The 17,357-nt window shown below is 42.0% G+C and overlaps 1 protein-coding gene across 7 annotated transcripts in view; it reads left to right on the top strand.

The window, feature by feature from the left end:
* The window catches only part of RABGAP1L (RAB GTPase activating protein 1 like), a 246,130-nt gene that overhangs the window by 159,272 nt on the left and 69,501 nt on the right, over positions 1 to 17,357 (top strand). For all 7 annotated transcript variants that reach the window (XM_051624379.1, XM_051624380.1, XM_051624383.1 and 4 more), the window contains one exon: positions 5,302 to 5,343. In XM_051624379.1, coding sequence (XP_051480339.1) covers positions 5,302 to 5,343 — 42 coding nt within the window. The remainder of the gene's footprint in view (positions 1 to 5,301; positions 5,344 to 17,357) is intronic.

The following is a 17,357-nucleotide window of genomic DNA, read 5'->3' as shown; positions in this document are numbered from 1 at the left end:
CAAGTCTGCATTACTTACAGAGAGAAATTTGAGCTTCAGACCATATATTTATGTTGTCAGCAAAATAAATACGTTTGTGACATTCCTCAAGTTTCTTGTGTGCTCTCAACACACTAGAGTTGCCAAACAAATATTTTTCTGGCAGCAATCCAAAACATAAATAGAATTTTAATTCTCCTTTGGAGTTTGTAACCCCAATTACCCTCTGCAGCTCCTTTGAAAGAGTGTGCAGCTGAACACATAATTATGAAACACTTTCGAATTACGAAACAATGTCAAATTAACTTCAGTTGAATAGCTATTCTCTCTTTTATGAAAAAGGGAAAAATCACTTATTAGAAAGCTGGGACCAATGAACTGGTTCTCCTGATGGCATGTCATATGGATCTTGAATCTTCTCAGGCCTTATGGAGGTGCTCAGTTGACTTTCACGTGTATCTTTACTAGTGCTGAACTTCAGAGAGCAGTGTCTCAGTATCTGCACTGTTTCCTCCTGCAGTTCATGCATATCTAGGAGCAAAACCACAGATAAGGAGCCCACTATTAAATTAATTGCATGTGTTTTTTGAAGATATTAACTTCCTTTTATTTCTGAAAATGACGCAGAGGGTGTTGCCCCATAACCAGAGGAAGATCTGTCACGTGTTCTGAGTTGGAGAGGGCGAGATGCTGGTATTTAATATCACCTCCCTTCTCACAAGGCTTGTGTCATTGAAGAAAAGGTTTAAAACAAGAGATAAATTCCAAAGTCGCACCTTTGCAGATGTTGTCCAGATAGTACATGATTAAATTGTTTGGGCTAACTCTTCTGCCAGCCCCATGCGATGCTGTTGAGCTTTGCCAGTAGCCAGTGCTAGTTTGCTGCTCCCTTAAGTCCCTTTTTTCTGGTCTCTGGGTAGATTTTGCTGTTCAAATGGACAGATAGGCCTCCTCCCTTCTAAAGGAAGCCATGGCATCCTTTCTGTCACAGAGATGTCGTTGAATGCAAGCTGGATCCTACAAAATCAGATCTTTACCATTCTCTGCTCTTTGTTCCCAATCTTCTTTTCTAGGCTTTTTGAAAGTCATCTTGTTTCAAAGTGCAGAGGATCTCAAACTAGGGACTCCTCAAAGAGTTCTATCTGCAGAAGGAATCCTGGCCTCAAACAGAGTAAAGGGACTGTGAAAATCTCTCACTAGAGGAGAGCTGATATAAGGTTTCTACGTATTTTAAGCCAGCCTTAATTTCAGTGCACATGTATTATTTCCAGTTGAAGTGTTTCATTTTTACAGTCTGATGAGATAGAGTTTCACTGTTTTGCCCATGAGAATGCTACCTACAAGTTCTGTTGGAAATTACCATCTTCTGACATGTAATTTGAGTGGATGCTTCTGTGAAGGGCAATCTTTGAGAGTTAACTCAAGGTGGCCTGCTTGCTGCTGAGTGTTCATCCCAGAAGGTAGGAAGGGTAGCTTCTTCTGTAAAACCATACTCTTTCTTCTTGAGCAACTGGTGTTCTCTGGAAGTCTTGGTAAAGCAGAGTGTGGTCAGTGTGGCAGTCAGCAGGAGCCACGAGGAGGCTGTACAATAGCACAGACTCTAAGATTTTCCCTTTCCTGACCTTTCTCTTGCTGTCTTGATTGCAGGATAGTCAAGATTTGTCTGCTCTGAGATGGGCTCGTTGCTTCTCCAGAACTCCTGAACTTAATGAGATCTGTTACAATGCTCTAGGCCTCTGCACAAGCTTAAGAGAGTTCCTAAATAACACCTGTTGGAAAACGAAGTGACCGTGCAGATGCTTAACTAGGCAGATAAGCCTCTAAGGCTGTCATGGAAGCATCTGGCCCTCTGCAGAAGGCTGCTTAGGAGCTCCTTGGAGCAGGATATCCACATGCTTCATTTCTGGGATCTTTGCCTGTGGGCTTAATATCTGCAGGCTGCAGGGGCTGCACACTCCTCCTGCGTGTCTGCGGGAGCGGGGAAGCCTCTCAGGCTGAGAAGCAAGGCACTGGTGGCAGAACTGAGACTGGGTCTGACAGGATGATAAGCAGCTAACCATTGCTGTGCCCTCAGAGCACTGCTTGCTTAGTGATGGTGCATATTTCTCGTTTTGGCTGTTGTATATTAAAACCCACAAGTGTTCAGGTAATTATGAACAACTTTCACATTTGCAGACTTTTAAATATTAAGAGGAGGTCTGTGTGATGTGAAAGCATTTATTTCCAAATGCCTTGTTAAACAATATGACCTTTGATTCTAAAAAGTAATTACCCAGAGCTTATTTCATAGGGGCTCCCTTCTCTTTCCCCCTGTGGATGATTTGTGGGTACTTTCATGTTTCCATTATGAAATTGCTAGAGGGATATTGCTAGCAATGATTTATATGTCTGGTGCACATTGGTATTTTTGGTTCTTCTAAAATAGATGGAGAAGTTTAAGCTGAGTCTTATAAATCAATGTATAGTAAATGAACTTAGGATTTTAAATAAGAGATTGTGGAAGAATGAACTGAGCCTTCTTTTTCATAATGAGAATCATTAAACTTGGCTATGTCAAAAGAGTCTTGCATGCATTAGGAAAAAATAACTCAAGTATGTGGATCAGTGGTTATAAAATGTGTTGTCAAAATGGGTGGGTAAGGCATTGCATTTGAAATCTAAAGCATCTGGCTGTAAATCTCAACCATGAGTAGAAGCCTCAGAGTGAATGCCAGATGCCACCTCCAGTTCACTCAGGGGATGTACAAGTCCTTCAGGTCCAGCAAGTCCAAGCTGGTCAGCATGAAACTGCAGCAATCGAGGCCTGAGGTCTAAAATAGTGCCTTGATTTGGGAGTTACCTCTCTCTTGGAGGAAAGAGGAGGGTACAGGTTGGTCTCCATAGTCAGAACTAGTGGAGTGCCACTCAGCACAGCTGTATTAAGTTCTTTTGAGGGTGCTTGTGTGTCAAATGGGTTATCTCAGGTAACATGAGGGAGCCTACGAGCTGCCCCTTACCTGGTGGGGCTAGAAAAAGGGCTGGGGGTCTCAAGGCAGGAGGAAACCTATTTCTGCTGCATCATCTATCCATGTGAAGAGGGAGCATATAAGGTGAAGATCAGGAGAGATTTTGATTAGTTTGCATTCCAGAGCAATGTGAGTTTCAGGCAGATCAGGAAAAAATATTTAGAAAATAAATGAAAGCTGGTTTGGTTTCCTTCTGAGGGCTTTCGGTTTGTTTGGGTTTGTTGTTTGTTTGTAGTTTGTTTTTTTTCTTTGGGGGAATGGAGAGTGTTGGGCCAGAAAATATACAAGACACTGATTCCTTAGTAATCAAACAGTTAGACATGATGCTCCTACTCATAAAAAGAAGAAAACACAGTGTTTGTGATGGCTTGTAGTTATGCCTCACGTTTATAGATATGTTCATATGAAATCCTGTGAGGAAATGAAAGTTGTTAATGTCATGTCTGTGTGGAATGAACTGTTGACTTCAGATTAGAGTAAAATGAATCATAGAATGGTTTGAGTTGGAAGGGACCTTAAAGATAATCTGGTTCCAACCCCCCTGCATGGGCAGGGACACCTCCCACTAGACCAGGCTGCTCCAAGCTCCATCCAGTGAGAGTATGATGAACTTTATGTGCTGATGCTGATGCTCTGGTATTACCAGAGTCATGTCTAAAGTTCACAGCCAGACCTTTTTTCTATTAAAAAGAAGTCTGAAAAGCAAAGGTTACTTGAAATTTTTGTTATTCCATTTGGAAGGAGCATTTCTTGTTAAGGAAGCAAGGTTCACTCCTGCTACAATTGTGACCTCTAGTGGAAAAACTATTTGTTATCATAATGATGCATCAAATTGCAAAGTAATTCACTGAGTGTTGCAATATTCATTATGTCTCATGTCATAGTGTTTCCAAGACTCATTAATGGTAACATCCCTTCAAGGCACCACACAGTCCATGAGAAAAAAAAAACAACCACTGAATTTCTTCACAAGAATGTCTCTGAAAAGTCTCAGCAGATTTTTGTAAAAGCAGATTTTTGTTTACAAAAATACAGTCTCAGGCTTTCAGGAAGAGGCTTGGAAAAATACTTACAGAAGCAGAAATTTCTTGGAGACGTTTCCCTTATAAAAGCTCCTGGTTTTACCCACAACAATATCTATTGCAGTGACAGTATTACTTGTGTGCAGATCTCTTCAGACCTTTTTAGATATCAGCTCTGAAAGAGATGATAAGGAAGGATTACTCATGCCATTAAACAAGAAGGCAAGAAGATCTGTAAAATACAATCCAGGAAAACAGCCTGAACACATAGAGTATGGAGTACAGCACAGGAGAAATGCATATGGTATTTTTTCACATTTGGATGGACATAAAGCTATTTATAATCTTAAATAATCAAGATATGTAGGGCACAGAGGGGAGAGCCTTTCCCATCAGCAGAGGCAGCGTGGGCACTGCCAGCATGGCTGTCCCCTGGTGTCCACTGTCCTGAGCTGCCCCTGGGTAGTTTTCCAGGCAGGACCCCAGGAGTAGCTTCAGTGAGGCAGCTCCAAAGGAGCCTCAGTCAGGGTGTCTGGTCCCCCTTCCCCAGGAAAATCTTACAGTCGTGACTGACAAAAGTGAAAAGAAGTTAAAGAAAAGTGGAGGAAGAATATTTGACATTTTTACATAAAATATAAGTGGAAATGTAGCCTGTTTCACCCCTCTGCAGTCAGTCAGTGGAGAGCTTTTTACTTTCTTTGATTTTTAAATAATCCAACATTGTCATATTATTCCTTGCATGGATTTCTGTATTTGATGCAGACATCAATTTGCATACCTATGAAAGACACTTGATTTTTGCCTGATGACAGAAAAAAGGTGTATTTTGTACTCGTGGGGATTTTTTTATTCTTTTGGGGTTTTTTTAAAGTTTAAGCACGAAAGATTGTAGCTGGTTAATCATAGCTAAGCTCAGTTCCTTGGCAAAAATCCTTTCAACTAGCGTATTTATTACATTTTCTTGATACCTTGCTTGTTAGAATATTCTGCACTGCTCATGAAAACCAGCATTGTCAGGTACTGAAATGATGGAGGGGTGTCCTGTCACATCCACAGCACCTGGTAAATTGAACAGCAAGATTCCAAAAGCTCTAAAGAGCTGTCATCTTCCCCAGCCTGGAGCTGGCAAGCTGCACCTCAGGGATTTAATGATGAACTTTGAAGTGTAGCAGGGAAAAGAGAGGCATTCCCAGGAGTTTTGCAGCATCTACTCATGATGCTACATAGTGATAAGCAATAGAGAAGAGAGATTTGTATGTTGAGACTGATAAAAGTATTTTTCTTCTTATTTTCAGGGTATGAACATCATCTTCCATGTAGCCTTGGCTCTCTTAAAGGTAAGTCATTGATTAGAAAGTCTGGCTTTGTGATTTTTTTTTTAAACTGTGAGGAATATTTTCTTAGCTTATGTCTAAAGGAGCAATAATTGTGAGACCTCTGGAAGAGGGAACAGAGGAGAAATGTCATCCATTTGGATACAAATGTCTTCAAAACTGCACTTACAGTGGATTTGGTTTATATTGAAGTTAATCCTGACATAAATTTCCTGAAACTGGGAGTCCAGTCAGAGGGTTTAAATGTCTGTTGTAATTGGTATTAAGAAAACAATTCTTACTCATTCACAACATAATTATTTTATAGCTGGCTTCTTTAATATAAATATTCAACAAACAGGTGATTTAATATTGTTTGATATCAGCTGCATTTGTAAAGGTAAGAGAGGAATGGAAGTCTTTTCTGATACGGGCACTTCTACTGGTGCCTTTGACACAGAATTTACCTACAGGTAAACCACTGGCCCTTTTAATGCCAGTGAGAAAGCTCAGAGTTGCCTTATGTTAAGCTGCACAAGTTGGCACTAGTTTAAATCCAGTCCGTGTCCAGGCATGCAGTGGGGACTTGGAAATGCTACCTTTGAGTTCAGATGATAATCCCATCAGATAATTTAGGCTAAAGCTCAGAACAGCCTGTCACTCCTTAGTCCTCAGGGTGTTTTCCCAACTCCTTATAATTTACCTAGGAAGGAGAAACAGCTACTAGTTGAATAAATAAAGAGGAATTCTCAGAGACTCAATTTCTATGGCACAAGGTCCTACAGCAAAAGTGCTTCACACAGGGACATAGGGATGCTGCTGCTGTTAACAGAGCAATTGGAAATGTCCAACCACGTGTATTTTCACTTGAGGTAGGGTAACTTCCATGAAGTACTGTGGGGTAGGTATGAGGTAGTATGAATCATGATGGTATGCAAGTGTTCACAATTACTTGTGCTTTACACTAAGACAGTTCATGTGTCACATGGCATTGTGACTTTCTAAATGAGTGTATGTATTAAACAGCATCACCTACACACAGGGCATTTGTTTAATGCATGTTTCCAGGGACATGCTCCTACACAAATCTAAATTTGTAAGAAGGAAGGAGGGAAGTGTGTGCCCTTTTCTTCCTGTTTTGTATTTTATTTGCAGCTATGGGAGCTTGTTAGTTTTATGGGTTTTTTAGGCCAATATGGCTAAAGGGAAATCTTAAGAGGATATGGCATGATAGTAAAGAGGTGAAAGGAAGCGTCCCAGCAACACTCAACAGGGGTGCTGCTGTGGTAGTGGGATCAGGTTCTGGAAAGAGGGACCAGCTTATGGATCTTAGTACTGAAGAAGAAAGAAAAGGAGGAGTACTTGCCCTGAGCTGAAACTGGCTGGCAAGAATTTCAGAAAAGGAGAATTTAGTTCAGTTACGAAGGATGGCTCTGAGACAAAGGGTATATACACCCAGTGCCCTGTTTTCCTAATGTTTCCTGCTGCTGCTAGTGGGAATGGTTGTGGTGAGGTGAGTTGTAAAACGTGTGATAAAGGTTGGAAAGGACTAAAATCCTTCACTCACAGATGTCATGCTGCAAATAGGATGGGTTGTGGTTTTTTTGCGTTGAATGATTAAGCTGATTTCTTTTAACAGAAAGTGCTCAGTCTTTTCATTTTTTATATGTGTTCCACAACATGCTGCTGCTTATCCTATTGAACATTTCTCTTTGGCTGTTCCAGAAGAAGAAAATTCAATAAAGTATTTTGTCAGGCTTTCTATACCTATTTTCAGAGTTTATTAGTTTTAAGAGCTGGGGTTTCATGTTGCTTATAGCAGTGGTTTGTATATATATGCAGTATGTTGTATCTGCCTGTTCTGGCAGTAGGAGGCTTTAAATGGTAAGGGAAGTGATATCCTGACAAAAACAAGTGTAAAGGTAATACAGGTAAGTAAGATAAGATGCTAAGTCAGAAACACTCACAGAAGAGCACAGTTCCATGGCAGTACCAAGGTGTAGCTGATGTTACATCCAATCAAACTAGCGTGTGATTTGCTTTCAGCAGGCATTGCTGTTCTGTTAGGGAAGAAAATCATTTTGTACTCTGAGACCTGAAGTAATTTTTTTTCCTATTCAAATGTGTTCATAATCTCTCCTAATAATGAGAAACAAAGTGGTTCAGTGTACTGGTCTTTTTAAGTTACAGAAGATGAATGTACATGCTGTGGAACGAGCAGGTTAGAAACGGTGTGTTTCTCAGGTCTTGTTTGTCTCTGACCCTGAAGGGAATCACAGCAACTCCAAAGGATTTGTTTGTTGTTAAACTGGACCAATGATTTTCTCATTCAAAATATTTTGGATTATTTTTAGAGGAGGAAATCCTTCATCAGTGGAAAATTAGGAATCTTTACTGTGCATTTCTTTGTGGAGTCTCACAATCCCTCATTGAACAGCAACAGAAAGAGAATCTCCTGTCCTGAGCTCCCGTTTGCTACCTGCAGTTTCTCAATGTTAAAGCAATTGCTGGTATCCAGAGGGAATGCTTTTTCGTTTGGAAATTACAGTGCTGCTTCTGTGACTCATTAGCCCTGACATCTTGATGCTGTACTCCTTGGAGACACAAGGGGAATCCTTTCCTTCTCACACACTTTGAGGATGATTGGAGCAATGAGCAGCAAGAGGAGTAAAGCTCTTTAGCTACAGAGGCTGTGATTTGTCACAGGGGATTATTCTGATTTCTTACAGAAGGAGAAGCACAGTCTTTTGTTTTCTAGCATCCAAGTGTTCTGCTTCCAAATGCATGTCAGTGCTTTCTGTGTTCTCCCCGGCGTGCTCCTCTGTCATCTCCCCAGCTGGTGGCAGCGTGTCCCGGTTTGATGGTATCATGTGGTGACTCAGCTGAGCTGAGAGGAGGTAAAATCCCTCTGAGCATCAGAAAACAGAGTGAAGCGCTGTGCCGTGAGAAGAGCCCTAGTGTTGACAAAAGGCAGCAGAGAAAACTGTGGTTTAGAACAACTCCACAGACAACATGGATATTTTCATGTTACAAATCCCAATTAAGTGAGAATAACAATTAATTGAGAATAACAGAGGGAAATATACCCCTCCAGTGTCAGCATACTTTCCTATCCCTTTTGTTACCAACTAGTTAGTTTCTTTTTTGGAACTTACAAAGTAAACACCAAAATCTTCACACATGCTAAGAAAAAAAAAAAATCAGTAACAAGCTTTGTTTTACATTTTATTATTTCAGTAATTACTTCCTTAATCTTCTGTTTCTGATCTTGCTACCTGAGCAAAACCAAAGAAATATGTGTTTTATTCTGCAATTAGCAAACTAAGGCAAATATTAAAATACGTGATTGTGGAAAAATCAGGCTCTAGATGGAGTTGCCAACTACTGAAAAGGCAGGGAAGGAAACAGGTTAACTGGTGATGCAGGAATGAACCACAGGCTTTGGAAACAGGTTCAGAGCCAAATTGTCCTTTTGGTAGTTCCTCGTGGAACTGTGATTTGTAACAGCTCTTCAGGTGAACACTTTGCTTTCACCTTTGTGACAGTTAAAAACAAGGTGCTTGGTGCCAGAGGAAAGCCATAGTTTGGATCAGGAACGTATATAATATTCAAGCTGGAATGGACAGAAAATAGTAGGAAACAGTCACATGTTTGTTCCAGCTGCCTTTGCCAGCCGGTGCACTGTTCTCTTAGAGATCTGCTTCTGTACATATATTATCTTAAAAACAGGGCTTCTGTGTGTTGGGCCTTGAACTCAGGCAAACAGGAGCAGCATTTCTAACCATGCTTGGCAGTTCTTCAGCTCCTCACTGCACGTTAATCAAGTAATAACTGTACATGGCAGGAACAAGCCAGAGTAGTGCCTGGGTATTTCTGCTGGCGCGTTCAGTCTCAGTGCTGCTTGTGTCAGTCTGTGCCCAGCAGATCAGGGAGAGGGATATCAGTGACAATGGCAGGCACAGGGGCTGGTGCTGTCAATTCAAGTAGTTGATATAGAGGCTCCCTACATTATTTAAAAAAAAAAAAAAAAAAAGGTGTCAAAATTACCTTGAGTGAAGAGGGTTATTTGTTATATCTGTATCAGCCTGCATCTAGACTGACAAGGACCTCCCAGGAGAAAGAAATGCTTCTCTGCTCTATTCTGCCATTATGTGATGTGGCATCCATTTCATAAATGAGGAACAGCAGCAGTGTTGCTGGAAGGCCATTTCCCTTATTCCAGTTAAAATGTATCACTCTTAGTCTTACATCAGCATTTTCCTTTCTCTTCAATAGACCTCTTCCAGCAACACTCACACTGGTGCTTATTACCTTGAACTATTTATAGATCATATTGTTTACTAAATAAGCCAATATTCTGAGTATTCGTGAACTCTAAAGCTTCTTAGTAGTTCTCTTCTGCATCTCCTTAATTCTGTATTAATCTTCTCAGAGGTGAATGACTGGACCTTTAAGAAAGGTCACACTATGTTTTCTGTATTCATGTTGTATTTCCTTCTTTCTAAAAAGCCTGCTTTATCTGACAACTGGGAGGACTGAGTCGTTCTCTTATGTTTGTATGAAATACAGCTAACCAGGGGATTCTGCAAATACTGTTTTACCACTGGAGATGGGGACTTCTGTAAGAGTACACACTTTGTATACAATTATGTTGCACTTCTGTTTACATTTATATGTCACTTCTTAAGGAACAGATATTGAATTGTGCATTTTCTTTTTTCACTTTCAAGACATTGCCTGACCTAACCTGTCTTGGATTCTTTCCATCATTTATGTCCTGAATTACCGCTGGTACCAACTGAGAACTTTAAAATCAGATCTGAAATTCTGTTCTGTGTTGAAGGCATAGCTCAAAAATTTATGCTTATGAGACACACCCAAAGATAGCCAGAGCACTCATCCATTTTTTTGTACACCTCAGATCCTGCTCTTAATGGGAGGGTCCTTGCTATTCCTTCAGGGAGCTGTGTGGCTTGTGGTGTGAACTGAAGTGGCTGGTGTGACATCTCTTGAGCTTATGCCTCCCTTTACCACCTGCTTCTGAAGGAATCACTTCCCACTATGTAGCCTGGGGCATTAGATTTTAAAAAATAAGGTAGGCTTGGAAGAAAACAAGGGAAAGTCAAAGGGCTCAAGTCATTGCAGCAAATGATGAACTGGGTTTTATCAGTCAGATGAAAACAGGCAGTATAAGTGGAATAGTTCAGTTGAACAACTGAATTCTTCCTTATCTTACTGAAATAAGATAGTAATACTTTGTATCATTTTACCAGCTAAACTTCTGAGGGTGTCAGTGAAGACTGGACAGGTGCTTATTTTAGGTAAAACTTGTTTATTGTCAGTGCAGATAATGAAAAATACTAATTGTCCTTCGGTTGGGGATGAAATTGTGAGGACAGCTGTAACTTACTGAGAGTGTGTAGGCCAAGGAGGTTAGACCACATCCCCAGAGATAAAATGGCTACTTTATGCTCTCTCTGCATGGAAATGCTCTTACTTTGTATTTGCAGTGAGGTGAGGAGCCTGAACCAAGTTTTAAATGAGCTCTGCTTTAGGCTGGAGGTTGGATGAATTGACATACAGGATTTTTTTCCAACCTAAACCAGTTTTGACCCTAGGTGACCTGATTTAGTCCACTCTGTAAGTGTATTAAGTCACCTTTTCAAGATAAAAAAAGAAGTGTCCTTATTACAGTCTTCGACAAAATAGATGTTGCCCTTTATACCAGTTTTTTGTAGCTTCTTTATGTAGCTGATCCCAGGATCACCTCCGAAGCTTCTAGTAAAGAAGTTGATACTGGAAATCAGAACCAACTGTTCTCTCTTCATGGTCTTCTCCATTTTAGGCAGAGGACAAGAAGTTCACTTTTTAAGAGGCTCTCAGATCACTGTTTTAATTTCTAGTTCCTAAATCAAGGAGGTGCTTGAACTGTAGGCTTTGCTGGGCTGAAGGATTTCCTCCTCAGTGCCCAAATGCACTCCCCCTACCAGGAAAAACAGGACTTGGTAACTTGCTGGAGATTATATCTTTAGAGAAATCTGTACCTGCAAACGTCCAGAATCAATCAACTTTCAGACTATTGATATTCTAGCCCTAATATAATCAGTTTTCTATTTTAAAATATCCACCTTCGTTTGCATGCTGAAAATCCATCCTGTGCTGCCTAGTTACTTTCTTAGCCCATATGATCTCCTCACACCTAAAATCAGTTACATTTCTGTGAGCTAAACATTCACCCTAAATTATTCCTTTTGAAGGAGGTGTTTTCTTTTTAAAGGAATAGAAGACTTGAAAGAAGAGAAAACATGAAATTCATTGGACTGCATTTCTTTAGCAGCACTGAACCCTGATTTCTGTGTTAATGACACTTCCCCATATTACTGTTCCTAAATTCTAGATATTGGAAACTGGAAAGGGTGTTTTCAGGACTACATATACTTCTGATTCCCCCCCCAATATCCTGTATATGACTCATGTAACTAGCAAGTCTTCTGATTCCATGGGTAATTTTTTTTCTTAAATATCTAATTGGAGTAAACAAAAGCATGAAAACAGTCATTCCAGATCAGACTTATAGGTTTATCTACCCCAGTATCTTGTTCCCAACAGTGAATATACAGGAAAGATTGTAATAACAGGGCAATAATATTCCATTTTTCTCTGGCAATTTAGGTCTCAGGGACTCTGAGAAGGAAGTAGACTTTTTGAACACACATAAACTAGTAGCCAAAGAGATTTTCTCAGGTTAATTACAGGTTGTGTGAAGATGTGCTACATTTTGTTTGCTTTGAACATGGCATCTGTGAGTGTCAGATGAGGTACCTGGTGCCAGTGTTGGAAGGCATTTTGAACAGTTGGTACCTCTTCACTTTCTCCATGTCATTCATAATGTTTTAGGTCTACCATATCATAGAGTCATAGAGTGTATGGGGCTGGAAGGGACCTTTAAAGGTCATCTAGTCCAGGCCCCCATGCAGAGAGCAGGGACCTTTTTAACTAGATCAGGTTGCTCAGAGCCCCGTTAAGCTTGACCTTGAATGTCTCAAGGAATGAGGCCTCCACTACCTCTCTGGGCAACTTGTTCCAGTGCTTCTGCACCCTCATAGTGAAGAACTTCTTCCTGATAGCGAATCTCAGTCTCCCCTGCTCTACTTTAGGGCCATTCCCCCTTGTCCTGTCACTACAGGCCCTTGTGAACAGTCCCTCCCCAGCTTGCCTGTAGCCCCTTCAGATGCTGGAAGGCCACTATAAGGTCTTCCCAGAGCCTTCTCCTCTACAGGCTGACCAACCCTGTCTCTCTCAGCCTGTCTCTGTAGGAGAGGTGCTCCAGCCCTCTGATAATTTTTGTGGCCCTACTCTGAACTTGTTCCAACAGGGCCTCATGAACTGCCTGTTTTCTAGGCATAATAATCTTTGTCTCCTCATTTGGAAGCCTCTGATGAGCCTTACTCCCTCTCTGCATACTCTTCTGTCTCAATTATCTCCTTTTTGAGATGGCAGTACCAGAATAATGCATAGTATCAAAGATGAAAACACATTATGGAGTTACACTGTGGAAAAATAACATTCTCTGTTCAGATCTCTATTCCTTTCCTGTTGTTTCCTACCAGTTGATTTATTTTATTGACCTCTGTGGTGGACGGAGCTGTTATTTTCGTAGAGCTGTCCACACTGACTCCAAGATCCATTCCTGAGTAGCAATTGTCAGCTCAGAGTCTATCATTTATATGTAAAATTGATACTGTTCCCCATATGCATCAATTTACTTCTATCTACATTGACTTTCATTTACTGTATTGTTGCCCAGTCAGAAGGCTCTTACGGTCCCTCTGCTGTTCTTTACTGGAAGCCCCCATCTTTAGAACCCTGAATAATTTAGTAGCATTTGCAGACACTGTCACCTCACCATTTACCCTCTTTTCCAAGCCATTTTAGAACAGGCCAACGAGCACGAGCCCAGCAGGTAGCTCTTCTGCTGTGAAAATAAATTTATCGTGTTCTCTCTAATAATGATAAAGATGTGAACTTCACTACATCCAGATTGCACAGGTGTGATTAGACATGGAGAACAGAAAAGACTAATTTCTGATGAGGTGAGAGGTAAAGCTCTTGTTGTGGGCGTGATGTCATTCATATGGATTTTCAGAGTTGTTCTGGTGCAGAATTTGTATTATCCTTTTATAGGGATAAACTTGAAAGAGTTTCTTTTTTCTTATTCCAGTTTTAGAGTCTACTTAGATTTCAAATCAGTAATTTTGGCCACTAAGATGTTAAGGGCAATCCCATTCCCTTTTTTTTTATTACAGTTGACATAGAAGAGAGAGATGCTACCATGCAGCAGTACTGATCAATTAGCAATTGATACGGCGAATGTGAAAATGTTTCATTTATCTTTGTGAAGATCTTTCAGTACTGAGCTGCATTATCCAAAATTATTTATATTCTTGTCAACCCAAAGTGCAGGAAAGGAGGTGAGACTCGGGGTGCTTTTGCAGGAAGGGCTGGGGCAAGGGGGGACACAGAAGGCTGGGCTGCTCTCGTAGGGAAAATGTGGGCAGGCAGAGGAAGCAGAGGGGGGGAGAAATCTCTGGTGCTCACGTCAGGTCGACAGTTTAAAATTATGCACAGTGGGCAGGTTGCCAGTTATTACAGCAAGTTGTCATGCCTTGTTAAACATGCAAGTGAGAACACTGTTATCTGGGAATTAAACCAGTATGAACACCTAAAACTAACACGCTTATGTTCAGGCTTTGTGCACTCATTTCTGTTCTGTAGTGTTCCATATGCTCTTCTAATGTGGTGCTTTTTGAAGGATGAGGTTTATAAAGGACTCCCCATCACCTTCCTTGGTATCTAGCTACAGAACTCAGAAAATATAGATTATTTCAAGTCAGATTCTGTACAGGGTTTTTTTTGCTAGGAGAATTTTGCCATGACTCAGTTCTTCTGAGTTCAGTGGACCTCAGCTGTGTATGCCTGGGCAGATCTTAACTACATCAGCACCATGTGAGCAGACTGACATTTCATGGGTAGGCAGGCCAGAACCAGAATTTAACTTAAAGCCCAGCCAGTCTGCAATACAGAAATAAAAGCACGAGTTTACCCTAAGATATTCTACTTAGTGTGCAAGTTACAGCCTTTTGGGCCATTTTTATAAGTTGATTTCAGTCAGGCCCTTCTGGAGAAAAGGACAATAATCCAATGACACAGATAAGAGTAGTGAAGTTTACATGAAGGAAAAATCATAATTCTTGGTCAGACATGGATAAAAAAATAAGATGGAGTGTTCATTGAGGATATAGAAGTACTTTAGAATGGTAGGAAGTATAAAAAGTTTCAGACTGCAAATCTAAATGACTATTCACTGTTATGCTGTGTGAAAGGAGATCCTGAAAAACACGGAGCATTGGATTTCAGCTGATAATTAAGGAGTTTTTTGTCAAGCTTTGGAATTTTTCAGATTAGAGGCCTCTTTTTACACAAAACATCCAAACCTGATGTAAAAATCGTAGTGATGCTACTAGACCCCATCTCTTGGGCAGCTCAATCTGTAGTTAATTTTCCTCATTCCAAAAATGTACACCTTATTTCTAACCTGAATTCATTTTGGTTTGGCCTCTAGCTATGGGATCCTCTTATAACTTTCTAGAATTAAAAGCTTTATTTAATAATCCCTAAGGCCACACCTTACCAAAACTGAACCAAACCTGAATTTCTGTAAGAATGAGAGTTAGCTATGAGCTTATTAAAGCCTGAGTTATGCAAGAAACAACTGACAGCTTTTTTACATGGATGGTGCTTGGAATTATCTGTTCTCTTCCCTGGTTTGCCCTCAAGTCACCACTGACTCAAGCCCATCCACCCCTGTGCTTCAATCCAGTTCTGTAACTTGCTTCCCAATACCCACTGTTCAGTGCTCTTACCTCTTCCTTTTTAATGCTTTGAGCAATGTTTTCATTCACATGTGAAAGATAGAACCTAATGTTTGGAGAATATTATGCTTTCCAGCGTGTGTTTCAACTAGATGGAAAGACTTTGAAAATGCAAAAAAAATGTGAAGAGATACTTCCTTTCCTGTGAACCCTTCTCCCCTACAAACACATAGTCTGGTAAGCTGAAAACTGGTCAGCATTGTAGGGTTTGCCTCTACATGAGATAACAAGCTAGATAATAAACCAGAATCTCTGGAACTGCAAACTGAGAGAGTTTGGAAAGTCTGGGAGAGTTCCTATCACAATCTTCACTATAATCTTAGAGTGGAACTAAATGTGTGTTGATTATGGTTCCCTTTTTCTTAAGAGTCATGCTTAGCTCCCCTTGAAAAGGACCCTCATCTGAGCCAAGACAGAAACACAGCCTCCACCTCTTCAAACCCTGCTCTGTGGACTAGTCCATACAGGAGCTTTTCATCTGCAAAACAGTGTTTCACAAGCTGAGATACTTAAAATCAGCTTTCAGAGCACCACCTGTATTAACTAGCCTATTCAGTACTGCACAAAATTTGCAGGTGCTTTAGTTGACTTCAACTATCACCAGAGGATAGATGGTTGAGGGCTCATTGTCATCTTCTGTCATCTTTGGCCTTTGACTTCTGCTGGTTCTGCTTTAACCACTCTCCCACCTGCTTCATGGCACCGTGAGCCAGGGTGATCTGTGTGGGTAATAATGTCCTATTTTTTAAAAAAAGTCCTCATCCAAGAAAATGTATTTGTATTTGGAAGGGTTGTCCAGGGAGGGTGCTGTGTCAGTCTGAAGGCAATTCATTTTATTTTTCCAGTTTTCTCTGCTCTTTGTAGGACTTACCTAAGCTTGTTCATGGTAACTTACATTTATTTTCATATTTAACTGTTCAGGAACATCTTTATTATCTCAATTCCATGACCCTATGCAATGGATTTTTACTTGGCATTAGTATTTTAACTGAATACTTTTAATATTTTGTCTTGACATGTTCAATGATGCGTAGAGCTTAAATACACGTTTGCAGAAGTGTTTGCAATTAGTGTCTTGTAGATCCACTGAGCTCCTCACAATCTCTTAAATTGCCACCTTCCTGTGTGTTAGATGGGTGTTGGAATATTGCTGTCTGCTCTGATGGGAAGTGTGTATTGTTCTGTCAGGGAGCCCATCTTATGATGAGGCCATTCGAAAACGAAGCAGCACGAACACACACTTTGCAGAACGCAGCCCTGTGGGATGAAGTCATCCATGGCAGAGGGCTGGAGCAGATGGCAGAGGCACCTGCCCGGGGAGCCCTGCGAGCTGTGCCATCCTGGCGTTCCCCTTACAAATGTGTCGAGAAGCCACCCAGGCATCGTCCCCGGGTTCAGAAATGCCTCCTGAGAACGCAGCGCTCCGGGTTCCCGGTGTTTCGGTGACTTCGCTCAGCCCCGAGAAGCCGGGCTATGGCGCCTCAGCCGCTGCTCTCCCCTCCCCAGGCTCCATCCCCCCCTCCCCAGGCTCCAGCTCCCCCTCCTCAGGCTCCATCCCCCCCTCCCCAGGCTCCATCCCCCCCTCCTCAGGCTCCATCCCCCCCCTCCCCAGGCTCCATCCCCCCCTCCTCAGGCTCCATCCCCCCCTCCTCAGGCTCCATCCCCCCCTCCCCAGGCTCCATCCCCCCCTCCCCAGGCTCCATCCCCATCTCCTCAGGCTCCATCCCCCCCTCCCCAGGCTCCATCCCCCCCTCCCCGCTCCATCCCCCCCTCCCCAGGCTCCATCCCCCCCTCCTCAGGCTCCATCCCCCCCTCCCCAGGCTCCATCTCCCCCTCCCCAGGCTCCATCCCCCCCTCCCCAGGCTCCATCCACCCCTCCTCAGGCTCCATCCACCCCTCCCCAGGCTCCATCCCCCCCTCCCCAGGCTCCAGCTCCCCCTCCCCAGGCTCCATCCCCCCCTCCCCAGGCTCCATCTCCCCCTCTCCAGGCTCCATCTCCCCCTCCCCAGGCTCCATCCCCCCCTCCCCGCTCCATCCCCCCCTCCTCAGGCTCCATTCCCCCCTCCCCAGGCTCCATCCCCCCCTCCCCACCCAGGAGGGAGGGTC

The sequence above is a fragment of the Apus apus genome, chromosome 7 (assembly GCF_020740795.1).
Source record: "Apus apus isolate bApuApu2 chromosome 7, bApuApu2.pri.cur, whole genome shotgun sequence".
Classification (NCBI taxonomy): domain Eukaryota; kingdom Metazoa; phylum Chordata; class Aves; order Apodiformes; family Apodidae; genus Apus; species Apus apus.
Note: the sequence above shows the minus strand (reverse complement) of the source record. Positions and strands in the feature narration are given on the sequence as shown.